The sequence below is a fragment of the Dioscorea cayenensis genome, chromosome 12, assembly GCF_009730915.1.
Source record: "Dioscorea cayenensis subsp. rotundata cultivar TDr96_F1 chromosome 12, TDr96_F1_v2_PseudoChromosome.rev07_lg8_w22 25.fasta, whole genome shotgun sequence".
NCBI classification, from domain to species: Eukaryota; Viridiplantae; Streptophyta; class Magnoliopsida; order Dioscoreales; family Dioscoreaceae; genus Dioscorea; species Dioscorea cayenensis.
The window spans coordinates 1,305,024-1,324,629 of record NC_052482.1 but is presented as its reverse complement, the minus strand read 5'-3'; the positions used below and the strand labels follow the sequence as shown (position 1 = coordinate 1,324,629).

The following is a 19,606-nucleotide window of genomic DNA, read 5'->3' as shown; positions in this document are numbered from 1 at the left end:
TAAACCCCTTTTTTTTTCTTTTTTTTTAAAATATAGATTAAAATTTTAATAATACCACTTTAAATTTTTCCTTGGGAGTGATTTTGTTTTTAAAGATGTCGATCAACTCTAATCATTAAAGTAATTTTTTTTAAGTATATCAGCTTAAAACTTTCCCTTAATAAAATTTCTGATTGCCCAAACAAGCAAAGTCAGCATTGCAAGCTCTTCAACAATAGCGGCTCTTCAACCTCATATAGCGGCGCTTCTGTGGCTGCTCTGCTCACCTTCTTCTCCCCTCATGCCATGGCAAGTGGGGGGCAGCCACCTCCTCCGCCTTCCCCACAATCACTTGTGAACCCCTCTCCTCCTTCCTGAGCCCAAATCGCCTCTAACCTCACTTGCACCGTCAATCAATCCCTGTTACACAATGTTCAAGTTCTCAACAAGCTTAAAGAGACCACAACTGATTTTATCAAGATCAATAGTGCTACTCTTTCCAAAGCTAGATCATGATTCCAACACTACCTTTTCGGCAAATTTTTTTGGAAAACCACCGACTTTTGATCAAGTTAAACTAATACTGCTTTCCAAATGGACCGATATTGGAGAAGTTCAAATTTTCGATCTTCCTAATGGATTCCTTCTAATAAGGTGTGTGTCTCAGGCTGTGATGCAACGTCTTCTGCAAGACGGTCCTTGGACCATCAACGGTATCATACGTCAGCTCACCCCTTGGCGTCCATTCTTCGAACCAGCTTTCTCTAAATTAAACACTACGGCCATATGGGTTCAACTTCATAATCTCCCTGTGGAGCTGTGGCATGGTGATACCCTGGACTCTATTACTAGCCATCTTGATAACCTCCTGAAAGTCGATGAGTTAACTCGCTCCCTCGCTCGATCTAAATACGCCTGGGTGTATTGAGATTGACCTTTCCAGAATCCAAACCTCTGAGTAAGAGCTTCTGGGTTGGAGACGATGAGCATCGCGTCTTTGTCATCGTGCTTTATGAGAGGCTACCAACATTTTGCTATTCCTGCGGCATGGTAGGTCATGGTGCTAATGCCTGTTCTCGAAGGCCGTCGCCGGGAAATGCCGGAACCACTCTCCCCCCTCGCACTTCACAAGGGTCGGCGGTCGATTCCGTGCGCTCCCCGAATGTTGGCAACGAGACCCTTGGCCAAGCTTCTCCTCATCTTGATCAATCTGGTCAAATTGTCTCTTCCTCGTCCCCTCCTGTGGCGCCGGATTCGGAATTTGGGCCTTGGTTGATCGTCTCCCGTCGGCGTGGCCGCGGTGGTAACGTTTGAGCTACCCACGAGGCAGCTGGTTCGGCAGCCGAGGATACAAGCGTGCCCATCGTTTCTAGGGGCGCTGTTGCTATGAGTCTACGGGGCGCCCTTAGAGGGGGTGCCAGCGGGCGGCATGTCTCCTCTCGCGCTTCCCAAGCTATTGATATCACTTCGAACCTGCCAATACTGCTTGTCAGTAATGAATGTTCAAATTCTCCCGTTGATATCAGTAATCCCCCTCGAGACCCCAACCTCGCTATCCCTTCAGCTCTCCCTCGGAACTCTCAACATGGCACTACCCCTCCAACTCTTCCTCGGAACTCTCAACATGGCTCTATCCCTCCAGCTCTCACTCTGAACACCCCAACTAGCATCGTTTCTCCCATTGCTCCACCTCGGAACTCTCATCTAAACATTATCACTCACACTGTTTCCCCTATTACCCCCCTCCCTCCGTTAATTTCAAAGATAAGGGTAAATCCCTCCAACACTCTCTTTCCACATCTCCTCCCCTTAGTCCTCAAATCCTCAACAGAGAAAAATACCCCTTCATCCTCCAACCCCCGCCCAATCCTCAATCCCTATTGGTGGAAAAAGTCTCCGAGGCCTTGGCAGACAGCTCTATGGATGAAAGCAGCGAGTGTGAAGACAATGAACTTGAAGATTCAGACGATCAGATGTCGACAGAGAGGATCTCTCGGTTGAGGCCGACGACATGATGACATTGGACCAGTTCCAAGATGGTGTTCGACAGGAAGCTTTAATTCGGAAAAGGCACACTTTTGTTGAGGAGTCCCAAAAGAGGGGACATTTGGAAACTGGCAACTTTTGATCATGTTCTTCTTCCTCTCAGGGAGTTTCTTCTTTTCCTATTCTTATTCACTCTTTCCTATGAATAAATCTATCATTTGCTGGAATTGTAGAGGCCTTCTTACGAGGGATACCCTCTATCGTGTATTTTGACTTATTCGTCAGTATAAATTAGATCTTCTCTGTCTTGTAGAAACTCGTGCTAACTCTGAGCGTCTTGACAGGTTTTGTTCCAAGCTCCCTCGCTCCTGGGGGTGGGCTGCCATTCTTGCCGATGGTTACTCCGGAGGTATTTTGGTCTGTTGGAATAAAAACCTAGGTCTAGTCTCCCCTATCGCTTACTCTCGTCGAGTTCTTCATATTGTCTCTCCTAATCATCAAACCAATTTTCTCATCTCCGTCGTCTACAACTCTTGTCGGATCCGGTCTCAAGCCACTGTTTGGGATGAACTGTCTAAACTTTCCCATATTCGTATCCCAAGGCTTATCATTGGCGACTTCAACACCGTTCTTCATCGCTCTGAACATAAAAGGGGTTCCTTCTCTTATTAATCTCGTAAAGCTCTGTCCTTCCTTAACTTTATTGATGATAACAATCTCCTTGAACTGAATTTCACAGGTTCTCCTAACACTTGGTGCAACAATCAACGCGGCTCTGGTCGTCGCTGGGCTCGGCTTGATCGTTGTCTTGTTAACCTTGAATGGTCTTCTTTTTTTAGATCATATACCTTTAAACACCTCTCTCGATGTTTCTCTGACCATGCTCCTTTACTCCTCTCCCTTAGCAGGCTTTTATCCCGGGCTCGAGCTATCTTCCGTTTCGAGAACTTTTGGCTTGAGTATACCGACTGTCATTTTGATGTCTCTAAAGTATGGAACATTTCTACTCATGGCAACCAGTTGCAAGCGCTCTCCACTTTCTCTCCAGAACTAGACATCGGTTGACTTCTTGGCGCTCCATCGGCTTCAACGCTATTGAAAAATCCCTTCTCAAAACTGAAACTGATATTTACAATCTAAAATTAGATGATCTGACCAATTCCTCACAAATAAATTTACAAGCCCAATACGCCAAACTTACCGCTCTTAAACGCTAAATCTCTATTAAATGGGCTCAGCGCACGAAATTACAATGGGTAAACGATGGTGACAAGAACACTGGTTTTTTCCATAGTTCTTTTGTATTCGTTCTTATACCAATCATATATCTCAAATTTCTGATCTTAATGGTAATCCCCTTACTGATAACTCCGATGTGGAGCAAGCTTTTCTTAATTTCTATTCAGGTCTCTGGACCAGTCCTGGTGATATGGATTTCTGTGATCTTTGCAACGCCCTACCCTCTGACCTCCCCACTATCTCTGATGTTGAAGGCTCGCTTCTCATCCACCCAGTCACTAAGGACGAAATCTTTCAAGCCCTCTTAGATCTTCCCACAGGTAAGTCCCCTGGACCTGACGGCTTCAATGTTGAGTTTTACAGATTCTTCTGGCCGTTAATCGGCGACAAGGTTGTTGTTGCCATCACATACTTTTTTTGTTAATTCTGTCCTCCCCCCTCTTGGGGTAAAACATACATCACGCTTATTCCTAAAATCCCCAATCCCCGGTTGGTTTCGAATTTTCGCCCCATATCCCTCTATAATGTGTGCTACAAAATCATTTCTTAAATTCTCTCAAATCGCCTCAAGCCTGTTCTCCCTCATTTGGTAGGTAGAGAGCAAGCTGGGTTTGTGTCGGATAGAAATGCTTTTGATAACATTTTAGCCGTCCAAGAAATTGTTCATTCTATGGAAACCGACCGCTCCGACCCCTCTATTATGTTAATAAAAATAGATATAGAAAAAGCCTATGATACCTTTAACTGAAGTGCTATTCTTGCCACTTTAACCAGAATGACATTCCCTTTGGTTTGGATTTCCTGGATCAGAACGTGTCTCTCGTCTAGTTACTTCTCCCTTATTATTAACGGCACTCCCTCTCCTTGGTTTTCCTCCTCTCGTGGAGTTCGCCAAGGAGATCCTATATCTTCCTTTCTTTTTATTCTCGTTTCTCAGAATCTTACCTCGTTACTCAATTTTGCCCTCTCTCATGACATGATCCCGGGGTTTGATCGTAATATCAATACCAATTTCAACCATTTAATGTTCGCAGATGATCTTATACTTATCACTCGTGCTACCTGTCTTGTTGCTCGCAACATTAAATTATGTCTCTCTATCTATGCTCACCTCACTGGCCAGCACCCTAACACTACCAAATCCAAAATCCACACCCCTACTTGGTTTAACAAAAGAGTTTCTTCTAAAATCTGTTCAATCTTGAACTTTCCCCGTGCCTCTTTCCCTATGACCTACCTGGGAATTCTAATCTCACCTAAACGGCTCGCGATCTCTACTTTTAATTCCATGATTGATAAAATTCGTAGGCTCTGTGCCCAGTGGAAAACCTACAATCTCTCTGCTGCTGCCAAATCAATCTTAATCAACTCTTCCATCTTCTCTATACCCATCTATTACCTCTCAGTCTATCCTGTCTATGATTCCGTCCTCCATGAGATTTCCAAACTTGTTAGGGACTTCTTCTGGTTCAAAGGTGGCAATGGAAAGGGCATCCAAGCCGTCGTTGGAGTTGTATTACTGACAATAAAACTGAGGGTGGCCTTGGTTTCCGCAATCTTGTGAATGCTAAACACTCTCTAATGGCTAAAAATGTTTTCAAATACTTAAATCTTGACAGTTCAATCTGGGTAGACATTATGCATCACAAGTATGGTTTTTTAAAAGGTCTGGTTAGATTCTGCTCCCCCTAATTGTTCCTGGCTCTTTCGGGGTCTCTGGCGTACCGTTGTTGTATTGAAACCTTTTTGTTGGATTAAATCGGTTAACCCTCTCCATACTTCTTTCCTTTATAATCCTTGGCTCTTCGATATTCCCATCGCATTCAAACCCACATATATTAATGTTAATTCTGACTTTGAGAATGTATATATGGGTAACTTGGTCTTGGAGGGTCGTTGGAATTATATTGCCTTGCAGGAGTTCTTCGGCAACAATGCGCTTCACTTGTCTTATGGGCCGCCTTCCATTGATGCAGATAAGGATAATTATTGGGTTTGGTTCCCTAAACCCTCTTCTTTTAAAGTTTCTTCTGTTGTTTACTCCCAACTCAATCTTAATGAATCCCTCTCTGAGCATTGGTCTGGTTGGAGTAAATTGTGGCATATTTCAGTGGCTCCTAGAGTCAAACATTTCATCTGGCTCCTCCTCCATGGGAGAATTGCAACAACAGATTATCTTCACAGTATTAATCTGGGTCCTTGGAGCACCTGTATTTTCTGTAATATTAATCTGGAAATTGCTGCTCACCTATTCTTTGATTACTCCAAAACCCAATTTGTCTGGAATTTTATTCGTACTAACACTGGATTAAACTTTTTCTTTCCAGACAATATTTGCTCTAGTGCTTGGATTAGTGATTATGATCTTCCAAAATACAATGTTTCTATCATAGCTACTACAATCTGGTTCTTATGGAAAGCCCGCTGCGATGCTATCTTCAAGAATATCTCTCTGAACTTCTCAATTATCGCCATTAAAGCTATGTCTCACGTTACTGACTTCATGCAAGGAAATGCTACATTTGTGGGCAGAAGGCTCATTCTCAACAACTTTTTTGCAACTGATGACCCTTTCCTCTTCATATCCACCTACTGGAATCCCGATCGTCACCTTGGTGCTATAGGTTTTTTCATTGCAAACTCTAATTATTCCATTTCTATTGCAGGATGCGGTCCTGTGTCCTCCAACTCAAGCTTTGCTTTGGATCTTCATGCCTTGGCCAAAGCGTTTTGTCTCCTAATCAAGAAATCAATTCCAGCAGATCTTCATTACCAACCCTGAGATTCTCTCTTCTCTTAACCATCCTAACAATCCTGTCCTTTGATGCTTGACTCCTGTGATTCACGACCTTACATCTTCACTCTTGAGGGCTGGGCGTCCGTCTGTCTCCATCATCCCCATGTCTTGGATGGAACCTGCTTCTCACCTCTCTGTTCACGGAGCCAACCTCCACAATCTCTCCTTGTTTTTATCAGGCCGGCAACTACCCTTTTGGGTTATGAAGAGCTTCTTTACCGCTGGATTCATTTTTTAGTTCTTCACCCTCTGTTTTTTCTGTATTTTAATTTCTAGTTGCTTCTATATTTTCTTCCCCTTTTAATAAAATTTAGCCTTCGGGTTCTTTCAACACACACAACAAAAAGTCAAAGTTATTTCAGCATCTCCGATACAGAAATTAGTATACAGCAAAGCATCAAGAAGAGAATCTTTCAACTTTCAATCTATAAAACAATGTGTTTTCATTTCACGATCAAGAAAATATATAACATAAAAAATCACTCTAATGAATCAGACCTCCATTTTCCAAATCTTGCTTAAAAAACAAGCCCATAACAAGCAGCAACTGAGCTATTCTATTACACAACATATAAAACAGCGGCGGTAGAGCCAATATCTAAAACTAAAAACCCTGGAATGGCAAATGACAAAAGCCCCAATCTCATCAATGATGACTGCAGTGATTGCAACCATATTTACAACACACGACAACAAACATGGGAATTAATGGGACCCTTGCATCAGCTAGGAAATAAGGCTTGTTATCAATGGAGATGCGCACTCTGGAATCGGTACGACCTCACGCTGATGTTTATATTATAACCACAATGATACAGAAGAATGAAATGATTACAAAGGGCACAGAATGCATTTATATATAACAGACATACCAACTTATCGGGGAGCTTTTTTTCGGCTCAGAATCTCTTGCTCTTTTAGCCGATGTTGGAATCTTGCTAGGCGTGCCTGCAGGCTCACAAGACCTGCAGCCTTCCGTGAGAGCACAAAGTTCAATTGGGTCACATAGTTGTCGATCAAGCTACCAGGCTGGTCAACTTCTGCCAACAGATTCATTTCCTGATGACAGAACAGGGTTTCAAATCAACGGTTTAATGGTCAAGAGAAACAGTCAAATTGAAGTGGTATCTGGGTTTTAACATAATTTAAACTAGAAGTGTGCAAATGCTTGACCAAAAACAAAATTAGCAAATAACCAAAACTTTGTTTTTGTAAATCAGAAATTCAAATTCAAAATTTCTTCCAGCAAACTTGAAAACCGAACTAAATAACTAAAAATTTCAAATTGATTTATTTATTTTATGGGTTATTTATGATTTATATACTATATTATATTATATTATATTAACATTAAATGCAACTGCTGTTTTAGTTTTTAACTTTTAACCACATCCTTCAAATTGAATAATCAAAAACCTATATTGAAAGAACGAAAAAGAAACTTATCATTATCAAGAGAATCATAAAGTTCAACCATCAAGTCAATGAAAGAAACATATAGGAAAAACTTACTTCTCGGACTATGTCCATTGTGTTTTCAATTTCTTTTCTGTGGGCAGCAATTAAAGCCTCTTCTTCCTGGAAAGACAAACAGGAAGACCATGACACCAAATAGCAGGAGTATAACATGAGAAAACACAAGGCTATGATTCAAGAATGAGTGCTCATCAAGCTTTCAGATCATAATAAGCAAAATTTTAGTACCTCAAGTATTGCGTCGATTTCCCCATCCTGAGGAGGTACTTGCTCAAACTGTCTTAGCACAGCATTATTCGGTCTAGAGTCCTGAATCTGCTGCTGCTGCTGCTGCTGCTGCTGTTGCTGCTTATTGCTTGTGGTCAGTAATACATGTCCACTAGTTTTCTTAGGCCAGTTCGCCCTTTCAAGCTTCTCATCTCTAGAGATCTTTCTCCGAGGGGGAGAGACTTTTGGTACTTTTTCTTCATCTTGTGTATTGAAAGAGACCTGGCTCGAAGAGTATAACTTATGGCTTGAAGTGCTATTATAGCTGCTTCTCATGTCAGCCCTGTCTCTATCAAGTGAACTAGGCATTGCCCCACTTTCTTCCCTTCCATTAGATATGGAATTTGGCATGACACTGGTAGAATGTCTGTCAACTTCAAATGAAGAAGTATATGAAGAACTTTCAGCATACGTCCTCAAGGTCTCTATCATTTTAACCTCTTGGTTCTGCTCATATAGATCCTCTAATTCAGTTGAAATAGGAAATGATGATGCCGCTGTCGATGATTCCTTGCTAGATGGTATGACAGTCTGGTCTTTTCTAGAGTTGCCACTCTTAGAAAGGCTTTTAACCCTGCTCAGTTAACAGCAATATAAAGGATTTAAGCATACAGAAAAAAAGATAAAAATCTAAGTTGTTTAACAGTCCATTCGAACTTGCCTATCAGCATATCTTAATGTATTTAATGTGTGCTCGCAAGAACCTGCATTTGGAGAAATACAGGAAATCATGACAGTCCTCGAATTACCAACAAATGAGTCACGAAGCACCTCAGTCAATTTGCTCCCACGAAATGGAATGTGAATCTGATCATTGTCGAGTGCACGGATACACTCCTTTAATGCTAAAAGACTTTTGTTTATCTCAGCTCCTTCTATCCTGCAGAGGGAAACCAGAACAGATACATCATCTGAGGTTATAACATAAAGAATACTGCAAAAAAACATCACCATTAAACCTGAGTCACAGGGCTAGAAAACAACAAATTCATATCAGCAATTCCATATATCCATCCCAATAGAACCATAAATTCTACAAGAGCTAAAACAAACCTTGTCTGACGGTCATTGTCAGTAGTGTCAGCGCCACGCTCACTTCCGGCAAGATCAATAAACGAAATCTTCCCAATAACCTTCCCACCCTTAGGTTCATTGCCATCATTGTGCCTTTTGGTTTCATTGACTTCCTTGTGCTTCTTAATGGAAAGTTGTAAAATAGCATGAGATCTTGATGACTCTTCATTTGCTCCTGTGGATCCTGTGCTTCTAGCTGCATTTCCTTTTTCAATAAACTCTTTAACAATCTGCACATCTGAGACCTCAAATTCCTGCAACCCTACAATGCATACTTGTTGCCTCCCATCTTCCCTCATGCATAGTTTCCTGAAAATAGGCATTATAGTTTGGAATGAGCTTTCAGCATAAATGGCAAAATCACCAGTGAACAAAGCAATCTGGGAGAATGTTTCAAAGCTAAACATGCTAATACAACTATCTTCATCCGCAATGTTTATGTACCATAGAATGAAAAACAGCAAGGATGACAAATTTGGCATACTATAATTGACTAAAGCTTTTTCTTTACCAGCATAATTTCTTTCACAATAAATGGTAAAAGCGAAGACCCCTCATCCGCATGCATTGTATGATTAGTACATAGAATACTAACCTACCAAGAACATAGGGACCTGGACCCGTAGTTCATCAATACTAGGTAGATATCTGATATTCTTTTTCAAGTAGTTTTTAATTAGGTCCCATGGCATATTAATTTTGCAAAGAAACTCGAGCAAAGTGCTTACTGCAGATAATAATAGCTTGACTCTTTAAAGTATCAATTCACATCAATGCTAATTCTAATCTTAATGACATATACAGTCTAAGACACTTCAAACTATCTTGTACACGAGTTTTGCAAAAACCCTCAATTCCACCAAGTTTGTTGACAATGGGGATAATGAACCATTCATATTTTCAAAGTTGTGGTTGGTCAATAAAAATTTAGAACTAAGCATGTTAACTGTTCAAGATGTCTACAGAAATTATAAGTGTACAATCAGATGAGTACCGGAAGTAGCAGCAGGAATGATTCCTAATATACAATATATTTATACCAGCTTTAGTACTTTTTTTCGCTCTAATAAACTAAGTTAAAAAGTAAAAAAGGGACTAGACATCATCTCCAATATAACATAAGGCATAAAACATACCATCTGGTCAATCAACCTTGTCAATCATAGACATCTTATTTCCACATAAAAAATAAAGAAGTATCTTAGAGTTTAGAGTCAGAAACTGTTGCATTTTTAGGCAGTTATTCACAGCAAAACTTAAATGGTGGTTATAGAATATGCATCAAGTGAGGCAAGATCATAATTAAAGTAAGATCATAAAACAGCACTAGAAAGTAAAGAATAACTCACCTCCTGTCACCCAAAAGATCAAAAAGCTTCCCACCATATATCTCAAAATAGCTAAGCCACAACCGAAACTTTTGGCCCTGATAGATCGGCTGGCGCAGCAAACGAACAATATCTTCAGCAGCTCTCAGGGGTAGGGGTTGCATTGTGAATGTCTTCCCGCTGCCTGAAAATGTAGCAAAAAAGATCCTGGATTTATATCATTAGGCAAAAAACAAGCATATTGAAACATGTATTTAAAGAGCAAGAATGTTATGTAACAAAATTCAATTATGGTATTAATAGTCCCTTACAAAATAATGCTGATTTTGAGCACATAAAAGAAAAATGCAGGTCCACTTAATAAAACCAGTCCTACAACACATGGCATATCTACTTGCCCATAAGAGTATGGCATGAACTTTGTTCAACAAACCTAACCTCTCACAGCATCTTCATAGATGCCTATTGCTACTGCTATCCATTTACAGTTTTAACTGTAAATTTTTAAAATTTATAAAAGTTACACAGTTCACTGAGCCTTCTCCACAAGGAAAATCAACTATAAAGTGCAACCACAACCAGGAACAGAAGGAAGAAAACTAGGATTTTACTGGCCATTCATCCTCTACTCAACATAAAGTGCATGATTCTTGAATGACGGAGGCTAAGGCAAGGCATGGCCCATCATCAAGCTCAGAAAGATAGTGGGCTCTCATAGATACATATTCCACTGTTTATTTATGTTGAAGTTTGAACGCAAGCTTCTTGCTTTGCTGATACATTAGAAAGCAAAAACTTATAACCACGTTCTGTAAGGACAGAGGACAAACTGTATATTTCTATATTGAGCATTACATGAGTCCACAAAAATTACTGACCAGTTTGACCATATGCAAAGCATGTGGCTTTTGTCCTCTGGAAAATGATAGGTATGATTGGCTGGACAGTAGCACGATAGACCTGCTTAAATATGATTGCATATGTCAGAGTCAAACAGTGACTGCATTAGTTGAAGTGAGCAAATTACTAATAAATTTAATATATAGAACAAAAGGTTAGAAACTTAGATGTCATATAGAGAAACATTACCTCATCGTTATTTACATTCTCATCTAAGACAGCATCAAAACAGAATTCATGCTTCTCTACATATGCTGTCAAGTCCACCTAGGTAAAAACTTCAGATCAGTTTTCTACTAAATAAAGCAAGAAAAGTTGATAGAAAAACATAAAGACAATATGACCTACATGGCCCTTAACAAATTTCATGTTGTCAAGAGCAAAACCACACTAACAATTTGCCAAAAAACTAACCAATGTATATAATCTTCAAAAATTAAAGTTCTCATAAATAGGTGGGTGAAGGATCAGGTTAATACAATAGAGGCATGAACACAAAAAAAATTGACAGTGATATAGAAGTTGAAAAACCAAGTAGTCTATAAGGCCAACCATAGTAAAAGACAATGGAGTTGATTGGGAGGTGTATCAATAATATAAATTATAAATACATAGGAACTACAATTAATGGGGATTTACCTTAATCTAAATAAAAGACAAATAAGTTCACATCAAGCTCTTAAGGTTGCAACAATGGTCACATCCAACATGTAAAAGTAGGAGACCAATTACCTCCAACAGTCCAATAATCCATTTGACAATGTAATCAATCAAGAACAGCATGAGGCAATACATCCATAACTAAGGCAGTATGCAAAAACCATGCAATCGCATGTGGCATATATGACAATGCTTTGAGAAGAAAAATAATGCAAAATAGAGACACAAATCTCCCTATGGTCCTCTTTATCCTCAATAAAAGACGCAAAACTCTCTCATAAACTCAATTTGTTCTGGAATAACACTTTCAAGGTTTTGTCTAATGGCAAGCCCTTACCCTTTGCTAACATAAACTCCCTACAGTGAACTTTGTCTGGACTATATGCAGTTGCACACCAACATACTGAAAAAGAATGTCCATCCAAAAACATAATAGCAGTCCAGATAACAAATATAATAAGTTCCATAGTAATGGTAAACCAGAATATTCTATTGGAATATAACATTACAGCATCCAGAAGACACTGCTTTCAACTCTATATTGACTAAACTTCAGTTCAAGAACGATCACCATCTACTTCCATTATTCAATTATACTGACCTTATGAGGCAATTTTTGTCTGCAACCCAGGTGTCCCTACATAAACCTAACACTCCAAAGCTTGTAACATGCTTGTCTGAAAATATCTATCTATAAACCAAATGCTCCGCACACAAACACACAGCAAAGATATTTAAACTCATAAGATTGCTTTTTGTCCAAGGCAATATAGAGTGTTTTGGAACAAAGAGCCAACAAGATGTAAAAAACGACCTTTATTGATCTAGGTGTGGATGTAATGAAAAGGAATAAATGATGACTAGGAGATCAATGACTGAAGAATTTCATCTTCGATAGCATGTGCTACACACACACACATAGAATTCAATCAATATAACACATTTGTAAAATATTCTGGCACAGAAGCTGAGGATTACTGACAGAAATTTCTACAGATGAGAAAAAATATATATCAAACCTTTAACTTAGGCTCATGAACTGTAAGGTATGAGCTATCATGCACTTTTACTATGTCATCCTCTTTTCGAGCTACCTCCTTCTTGTTCAATGGTCTCTTGCGAACCTACAAAACAAATTGGATAAGAATTGAGAAGAGATCTATGATTGGTTGGCCCTGAAAAACATAGCCTAAAGTAATATACACATTACAATAAGGAAAATAAATTAGAAAAATACATGCTTCATTAATAGCATAGTTTGAATCATAAAAAAAAAAAATCAGCCAATACTACAAGCAGCCTATAACTGAAATCTCGAAAAGCAAGTTTATAGATTTAGATCTCTATATGAAAATAAATTGTTTCCTTTTAAATGAAGTTGATGTATCTTTCTCTTCTCTAACTTGCTTCCCATTTCTGGAGAATCATCAGATAGTCAACTTCCATTTTCTAGATTCTAGAATAAAATCAGATAATCACACATCTAATCTTTCACCTAACAGACTGGAAGCCAGCCTGAAACTTTACCGTGCCAGTACTTCCGAACGCCACACAAAGTCAAATGCATCGTAGTTGCTAATCTAAACTGAAGAAATCAAATATGATGTAAAACACTATGTGGTTTTTAATGTGACAAGGTTATCAAAAATGTGATTGAAGACAAATCAGGGGTGATTGGACAAGGTTTTCATGCAGCTCCAAAGAAAAGAAATGTTGAACCTAAACTCTTCACCAAAACATGCAATCATGGTGGAGGGGTGAGAAGCTCATCTCAGTTAAGATCATCAAACTACATACAGTATAGCAGAATCACATCTATATAGAGTATTTATCAAGCACAATACGTAGCTCCCACCATCCACATATAAACAATCAGTGGGAAAATGATGTTTTTTTTGTGCTTTGCACCCTAAGTCTGTATGGCTATAATCATTTACAAATCAATTAATAATGAGATACATGCAACAGTACTAATCAAAAGGACAATTCTAGTTTACCATTACTGCTCCCTATTGTCAAGCTTGTAACATAAGATGCACATATCATACCACAACTTTAATCTTCGCAACATTGCTCTCCTTGGCAACAATCTCTTTTTCATTAGTTGATGGCCTGATGTTGTTGTCTAATTGCCCTCGTTGTGGCCTAACAGGCACTGGATCAAAGTCATCATCAAACTCCCTAGGAGGCATGAATGGAGATGGTTCAAATGGCTCAGAGCCAACATGCTGCAAAAAGGAAAATAACTTAATGTCTACCATTTTCTTTATTAATAAATCTCCATCTGGAAAGCAACTGAATTTATTAAAATGGAATTTCATGCTTCATGCTTGACATTTCTTTCAAGACATTAGTGTTCACAAAATAGAGAAAGGCTATGATGTGGGTGACTGATGCAAAATAAATCTTACTTAGAAGAACAATTTTGTGCAAATATTAAGTTGAGAATACTCCAGTTAAAGCACCTCACAAGCTGACCTCCCCTAGACTGAATATAATTGACAAGTATTTGCAACTTATATTAGATGAAAAGGAGATCGCTTCAAAAGGATGTGCACATGGTAAAAATCTCCCAGCCCTGCTTAAAAGTTAAATCAATAGAAATAATTCTACAGTGTAAAAATTTTATTTCCCAAACTATGCAGGATACAGAATTTACACAATAGTGTAACAAAGGAATAGAAATAAATTTTGTAAAATTCACTGCAAATAGAATGAAAACTTACCTGAGCATACCTAATGCGATACTTTAAGTGTAATTCATATTTCTAACTTAGATCTCCAGTCAACTACCTTAGATAGTACATTTTCCATGCATACATTTATGTAAGGTCTCATTGACAAAAGCGAGAACTAAAATTTTAGTTTATAGCACGCTATTTTCTATCAGAGAACAGGGTAAAATTTATTGTAGAATAAATCTGAAGACAATGAACAAACCTGTCCCGTATTATCTGATGTAGATCAAGATAATAAAATCCTCAGACTCTTAGTGTGTATGTTAGAGGTTATACAATAACATCAAGAGAAATCTTACGCAACAAGTATGCATGTAATATATTCCTAAAGTAATGTTGACCAAACACTAAAGCATTTGATAGAAATGCATGCCTTGCCTTATCAAAAACCAGTACATTGGCTGGACATGAAACATGTTGCAAATTGCCCTGGTGTGGAATGCATCTTTCATGGCTTTTTGCAACATACTTTTCAGATTCTTGTCGCTATGATGCACACTTAACAAGTCGTGCATTAGCCAATGCTATTGTCCATATTCATAGAAACTTGTTCACAAAAGATTAAAGGCAATACGCATATATCCTACAACAATTTAATTTTCATGGTAATTCTCAATTTCTATTCCTTCTCTTTCTTCAGTTTGCACGATTTCTTTCTCTTGAACTTTGCTTGAAATTTAGAAAACATATAATTAATCAAGAAGGTTTTGCCTACCACAGAAGTATAAAACTCCACACTCAATGGTCTAAAGACAATACACTGAAACTGGCAACTACCATTCAACCAATTTCATATATCACACATGCATCAGGATAGTATGACAACAACCATAATGGTTGATAAAGTCCTTCAAGTTGGTAGCAATCCCAAAGATAGTAATTCAATGCAATCAAAGTATGACAGAGTAAATGAAAAAAATTAATGTCACAAACTCTCACCAATTTTATAAAAACTCACCTCAGATAGAAGCTCAGTGTCATCCATTGCATGAAGATCTAAAAGCCCAGCTCCAAACTCCCCTCTAAGCTCAGGTGAAAAAAATCCATCCATTGGACCACCACCACCAAAAGCTCTGTGAAGTTGGTGTGTATGGTTCAGAACCTGACTCCCCATTAAAGTTAAGATTCCTCAAAAGCTTATAAAGCTTCTGTTTCTCCTCAATTGTCTGTGGTCCGTAACCCTAAAATCAACAACCAACCCAAATTCAAGATTCCAACAACAACTCCTACAATTCACAAACTAATTCCAATAAAAAAAATCACAGGAGGCAAACACAAATTAAAAGCCATGATACCTATAACACAAATGATAAAATTCAAATTAAAAATAGTATGCTGGTCACCATATCAACCTGATATCAAGAACAAAACAGCAAAAAGAAAACATATAATAATCCTAAGGCAAGAATATTTTTCAAACCTATTCCCAAGATCAAAAAAAACACAACCCAAAAATCAATAATAACTTAACCAAATACCTGCATGAGGAGATTGGGAAGCATTCGCTGGTCAGTGGATGCAAGGGGCGACGCGAGGTGCTGCAGTCCGGCAGACTGCAACCACCTAGCCATAACGACATCCCCGGCATCCCCGCCGGCCTGGTGGTCATAGCGCAGCGCAGCCGCAGCCGCCGAGGCGTTACTCTGCTGCATCTGACCACCGCCGGCGTGGCGCTGCGACCTCCTTTGCGGCGCCAATTTTCACAATCTACAAAACAACAACCACTACACCAACCAAACCCACATTCAGATCTACAAGAATTCCCAATAACAAAACAAAAACAACATCAAATCAAGCAACACTCACACAAATGAGTGAAATCGAAGTCACCGAAGAACATCGAAACAAGAACGGCCGTATCAGAGCGCCAAAATCGAATTCAATTCCAAGATCGAGAATGCAGAGAGCGGGAACGATGGATTGGGGATCGATAACCGGATTGAAGTTGAGATCGGAGATCGATTTGGGGGCGGAGATGGAGAATGGAAACCCTAGAACGAGGCTTTGGGGTTTCTTGGAGAAGGGGGAGAACGATGGCGAGCGGGAGGGGAAAAGAGAAAAAGAAGGTGTTCTCCCTTCGTTTCGTTAGCGTTATATCTTTGGATTAAAATGACTGAATTACCCTTTTTCATATAGGCCCTTGCATTATTTGTTAATTGTGATTTTTCACATTAAATAACCAAAATTACCTTATATATCTATTTCCAAATTTTTTTTTCCATAATTAATACTTTTGAAAGTTAGACTGTATATTAGTAGCGTACATGGGCTGAAAAGTAATCATCCAACTCACACATTTAGTCAAAAACGAGAGAATTTGGCTGCCAGCCCACACCCACAACTAGTGACTTGTTACCATTATTGCTTCCAATGAGTTTTGAATTTGAGAACTTTTAAATGTTTCGTTATTATTTTCCATGATAAGGCATGGACTATTTGTAACTCCTCTTTTTAGTAATTGTCGTGATTTATCCATTTTTTAAATAAATAAATAATACTTAATTATATATTGTTAACACTTGATTATATATTAAAAATTAATAAATAAATTTAGAAGGACGAAATGTAAATAAAAAATAATTAATTATCAAATGAAATATTTCGCTCTTTTTGCGCAAAAGGGCTCTGACTTATGAAATTAGTACTCCCCAAAAGATTGGATTGCTTGTCGGATTGAATCACGCTTTGGATTATTTTAATTGAATCCTTGTAAATATTTTTATTTAGTTAGTGCTTGATTCTTTGTGCAAGGCCGTCCATGCTTCTTTAGTAGACATTTGTCAAAAGATCCATAAAACAATAAAAATTATTTTTTAATTGTGATTTTCCAAAAGGAATAATAATCATATTAATAAAGACACACAAAAAACGGAACTTTCTTAAAAAGGGTTTTCTAGAAATTTAAAAAAAAAAAAAATCAAACAAACGGAAACGGTAAGGGTGTATGATGTTCCGCCAGAACCGGATAAAGAATGAAACAAGGGTAACAAAAGAGGTTTGAACTGGATGAGTGGGAACCGTTTAAGTCGGTAAATAATTTACCCGCTTTAAATTTTGAATTTAAAGCCGAGATCTTTTGATCCGTTGCCTTTGGCGGCTGTTGGATATTTATTAACGTCATCTCAACCGTACAAGTGTACTCTTTAAAATAAAAATATCACCATTTTTAAAAAATATAAAAATTGATACGTGAAAATATATAATGTTCTTTTTCATGTTAAAAATTATGAACATTATTTGTTGAGGAATTGCTCAAAAAATCGATCAATATTATTATTAGATAAAAAGTTTTTTAATTTTTTTAAATCCCTTGAAAGTTTTTTTTTTTCTCAAAATTACTTTTAAGTCCAATAGTTAGATAATTTCGATTTTACTATTTTTATATTATGTTTAATTTTTAATTTTACTCTTTGGTTTTAATATTTCAAATTTACTATTTTTTATATCACTTTCAGTTTTTTATCTTTAGTCTTTGGTGTATCTGCTTACGATTTGGTTAATCTATTTAAATTTGTGCGTTATCAAATAGAATTCGAACTTTCAAAAATAACAGGAGGGATGAAATGGAACTAGTTGTAAAAAAGAGGGATTGCAAAGGATAATATTTTATCTGAGAAATTTATTGGAATAAATAAAAAGTTTCAGGAAATAACAAGTAATTTTCTCTTTATTTATTGACTGGAATTATATAATTAAAAAAAACAAAGAAATAAAAAGTTGAAACCAATAGACGGTTATTTTTCTTGTTTTAGACACTCTATTACACGCAATGGAAAGACGTTGCTTGGAGGTAAAGAATGTAAGTGGGTTCATACCCGTCAATAAGTTTTTGATGCTTTTTTCAATCAATCATCACAGTGTGTGTATGTATATATTATTATATAATTTCATATATCTTTTATTTGTTTTTCTAGTTTTTAGTACTAAATTGTTTTGAATTCCTAATCAGGCAAGCATGGTAGACACATTTTGGCAATAATATACCTATATATATATTATTATTAATTAATTTATGGTTTATGTGTTAACGTTTATTTAGTTTATTAGCGTCGAGGTTCTCTATAAAAAGTGTTTATGTCTCAATAAAGAGGTATGTTCGTATATCCCAGAGCAAGGTGAAAACACATGTATTCTAGAACTTGCATTTATGCTCCCCTGGATTCATGCTCTTAACACGTGATTTATTTATATTGCTTTAAAAATATTTATTTATATATATAAACATGTTTTTGTATATATACTTTGTAAAAATCATATTTGCATACACAATTTTGCACGAACACTATAGTTTTTATATGCCTTTTCACTTAAAACCCCATCTTTCTTATATAAAGTTTATTATTATTATGGTGTATTTGTGAGGATGATCAAAGTGAAAATGTAAGGCAAAATGATAATAAATTTTTTCCCAGATAAACAATTATATATATGTGTGTGTCTGTGGGTGTTATCTAAAAGGGGCATGAGGAAGCATGTGGTTTATGGAAAATTTAGTGGTGCATATGCAAAGTGAATTGATAACACTAATTTGTTAATAAAATTTGAAGAATGAAAGAAAAATAATAATAATAATGTGTGATGGTCCCTAATTATGCAATTTTTATAAAAATTTATCAAAAATTTTCATATCTCTCATGACTTCATGCTTTCCAAAACGTTTAGATTTATATAAAATCTAATAATAATTTATATCAAATTTATATAAAATTATCAAATTGCTTGTAATTTTTGCTCAATTGCACGAGCATCTCATTTGTGGTCCGTAGGGTTAGCAATCTCATTAGTATGCTTGTAACTAATTCAACCTATTTGGTACATTTACAACTATACTCGAGGGATCACGACTTGTCTCTTCTAGTAATTTACGGTCGAATTTAAAAAAACAAGTTTCCTCCCTCAACTCTACACTGAATAAATGTGCCTAAATGCTAAAGAGGGTGAGCTTGTCCTTGTCTTGATAGGCATGTGTCCAAGATTGAGGAGCACAAGCCCCTAATATTGACGAAATAAAAGTATTTTTTTGTATTATAAAAATTTATTATAAATTAAAAAAATAAAAAATATGAGACTAAAAAATATGAAAAAATAAAAATTGTAAACTTAAAAGAGACTGATAAATAACCTTTTCAAAAATGACACAAAAAGGGAAACCCCAAAAAGTA

At 37.2% G+C, this 19,606-nt stretch overlaps 2 protein-coding genes across 2 annotated transcripts; one reads left to right on the top strand and one right to left on the bottom strand.

The window, feature by feature from the left end:
* The first annotated feature begins 409 nt into the window (after window positions 1-409).
* On the top strand, window positions 410-1,293 carry LOC120273757. Its single transcript, XM_039280459.1, has 2 exons — window positions 410-806; window positions 923-1,293. Exons 1-2 carry the CDS (start codon window positions 410-412, stop codon window positions 1,291-1,293), a joined length of 768 nt encoding a protein of 255 aa, XP_039136393.1.
* Window positions 1,294-6,427: 5,134 nt separating this feature from the next.
* On the bottom strand, window positions 6,428-16,510 carry LOC120273652 (kinesin-like protein KIN-13A). The gene is given in 14 exon segments (XM_039280332.1): window positions 6,428-7,060; window positions 7,514-7,579; window positions 7,706-8,318; window positions 8,406-8,624; window positions 8,798-9,127; window positions 10,168-10,330; window positions 11,025-11,106; window positions 11,236-11,313; window positions 12,726-12,830; window positions 13,755-13,934; window positions 15,403-15,513; window positions 15,515-15,625; window positions 15,923-16,168; window positions 16,251-16,510. Coding segments are annotated over 13 exon segments (2,415 nt in total). The 5' UTR covers window positions 16,097-16,168; window positions 16,251-16,510; the 3' UTR covers window positions 6,428-6,877.
* Window positions 16,511-19,606: the final 3,096 nt, after the last annotated feature.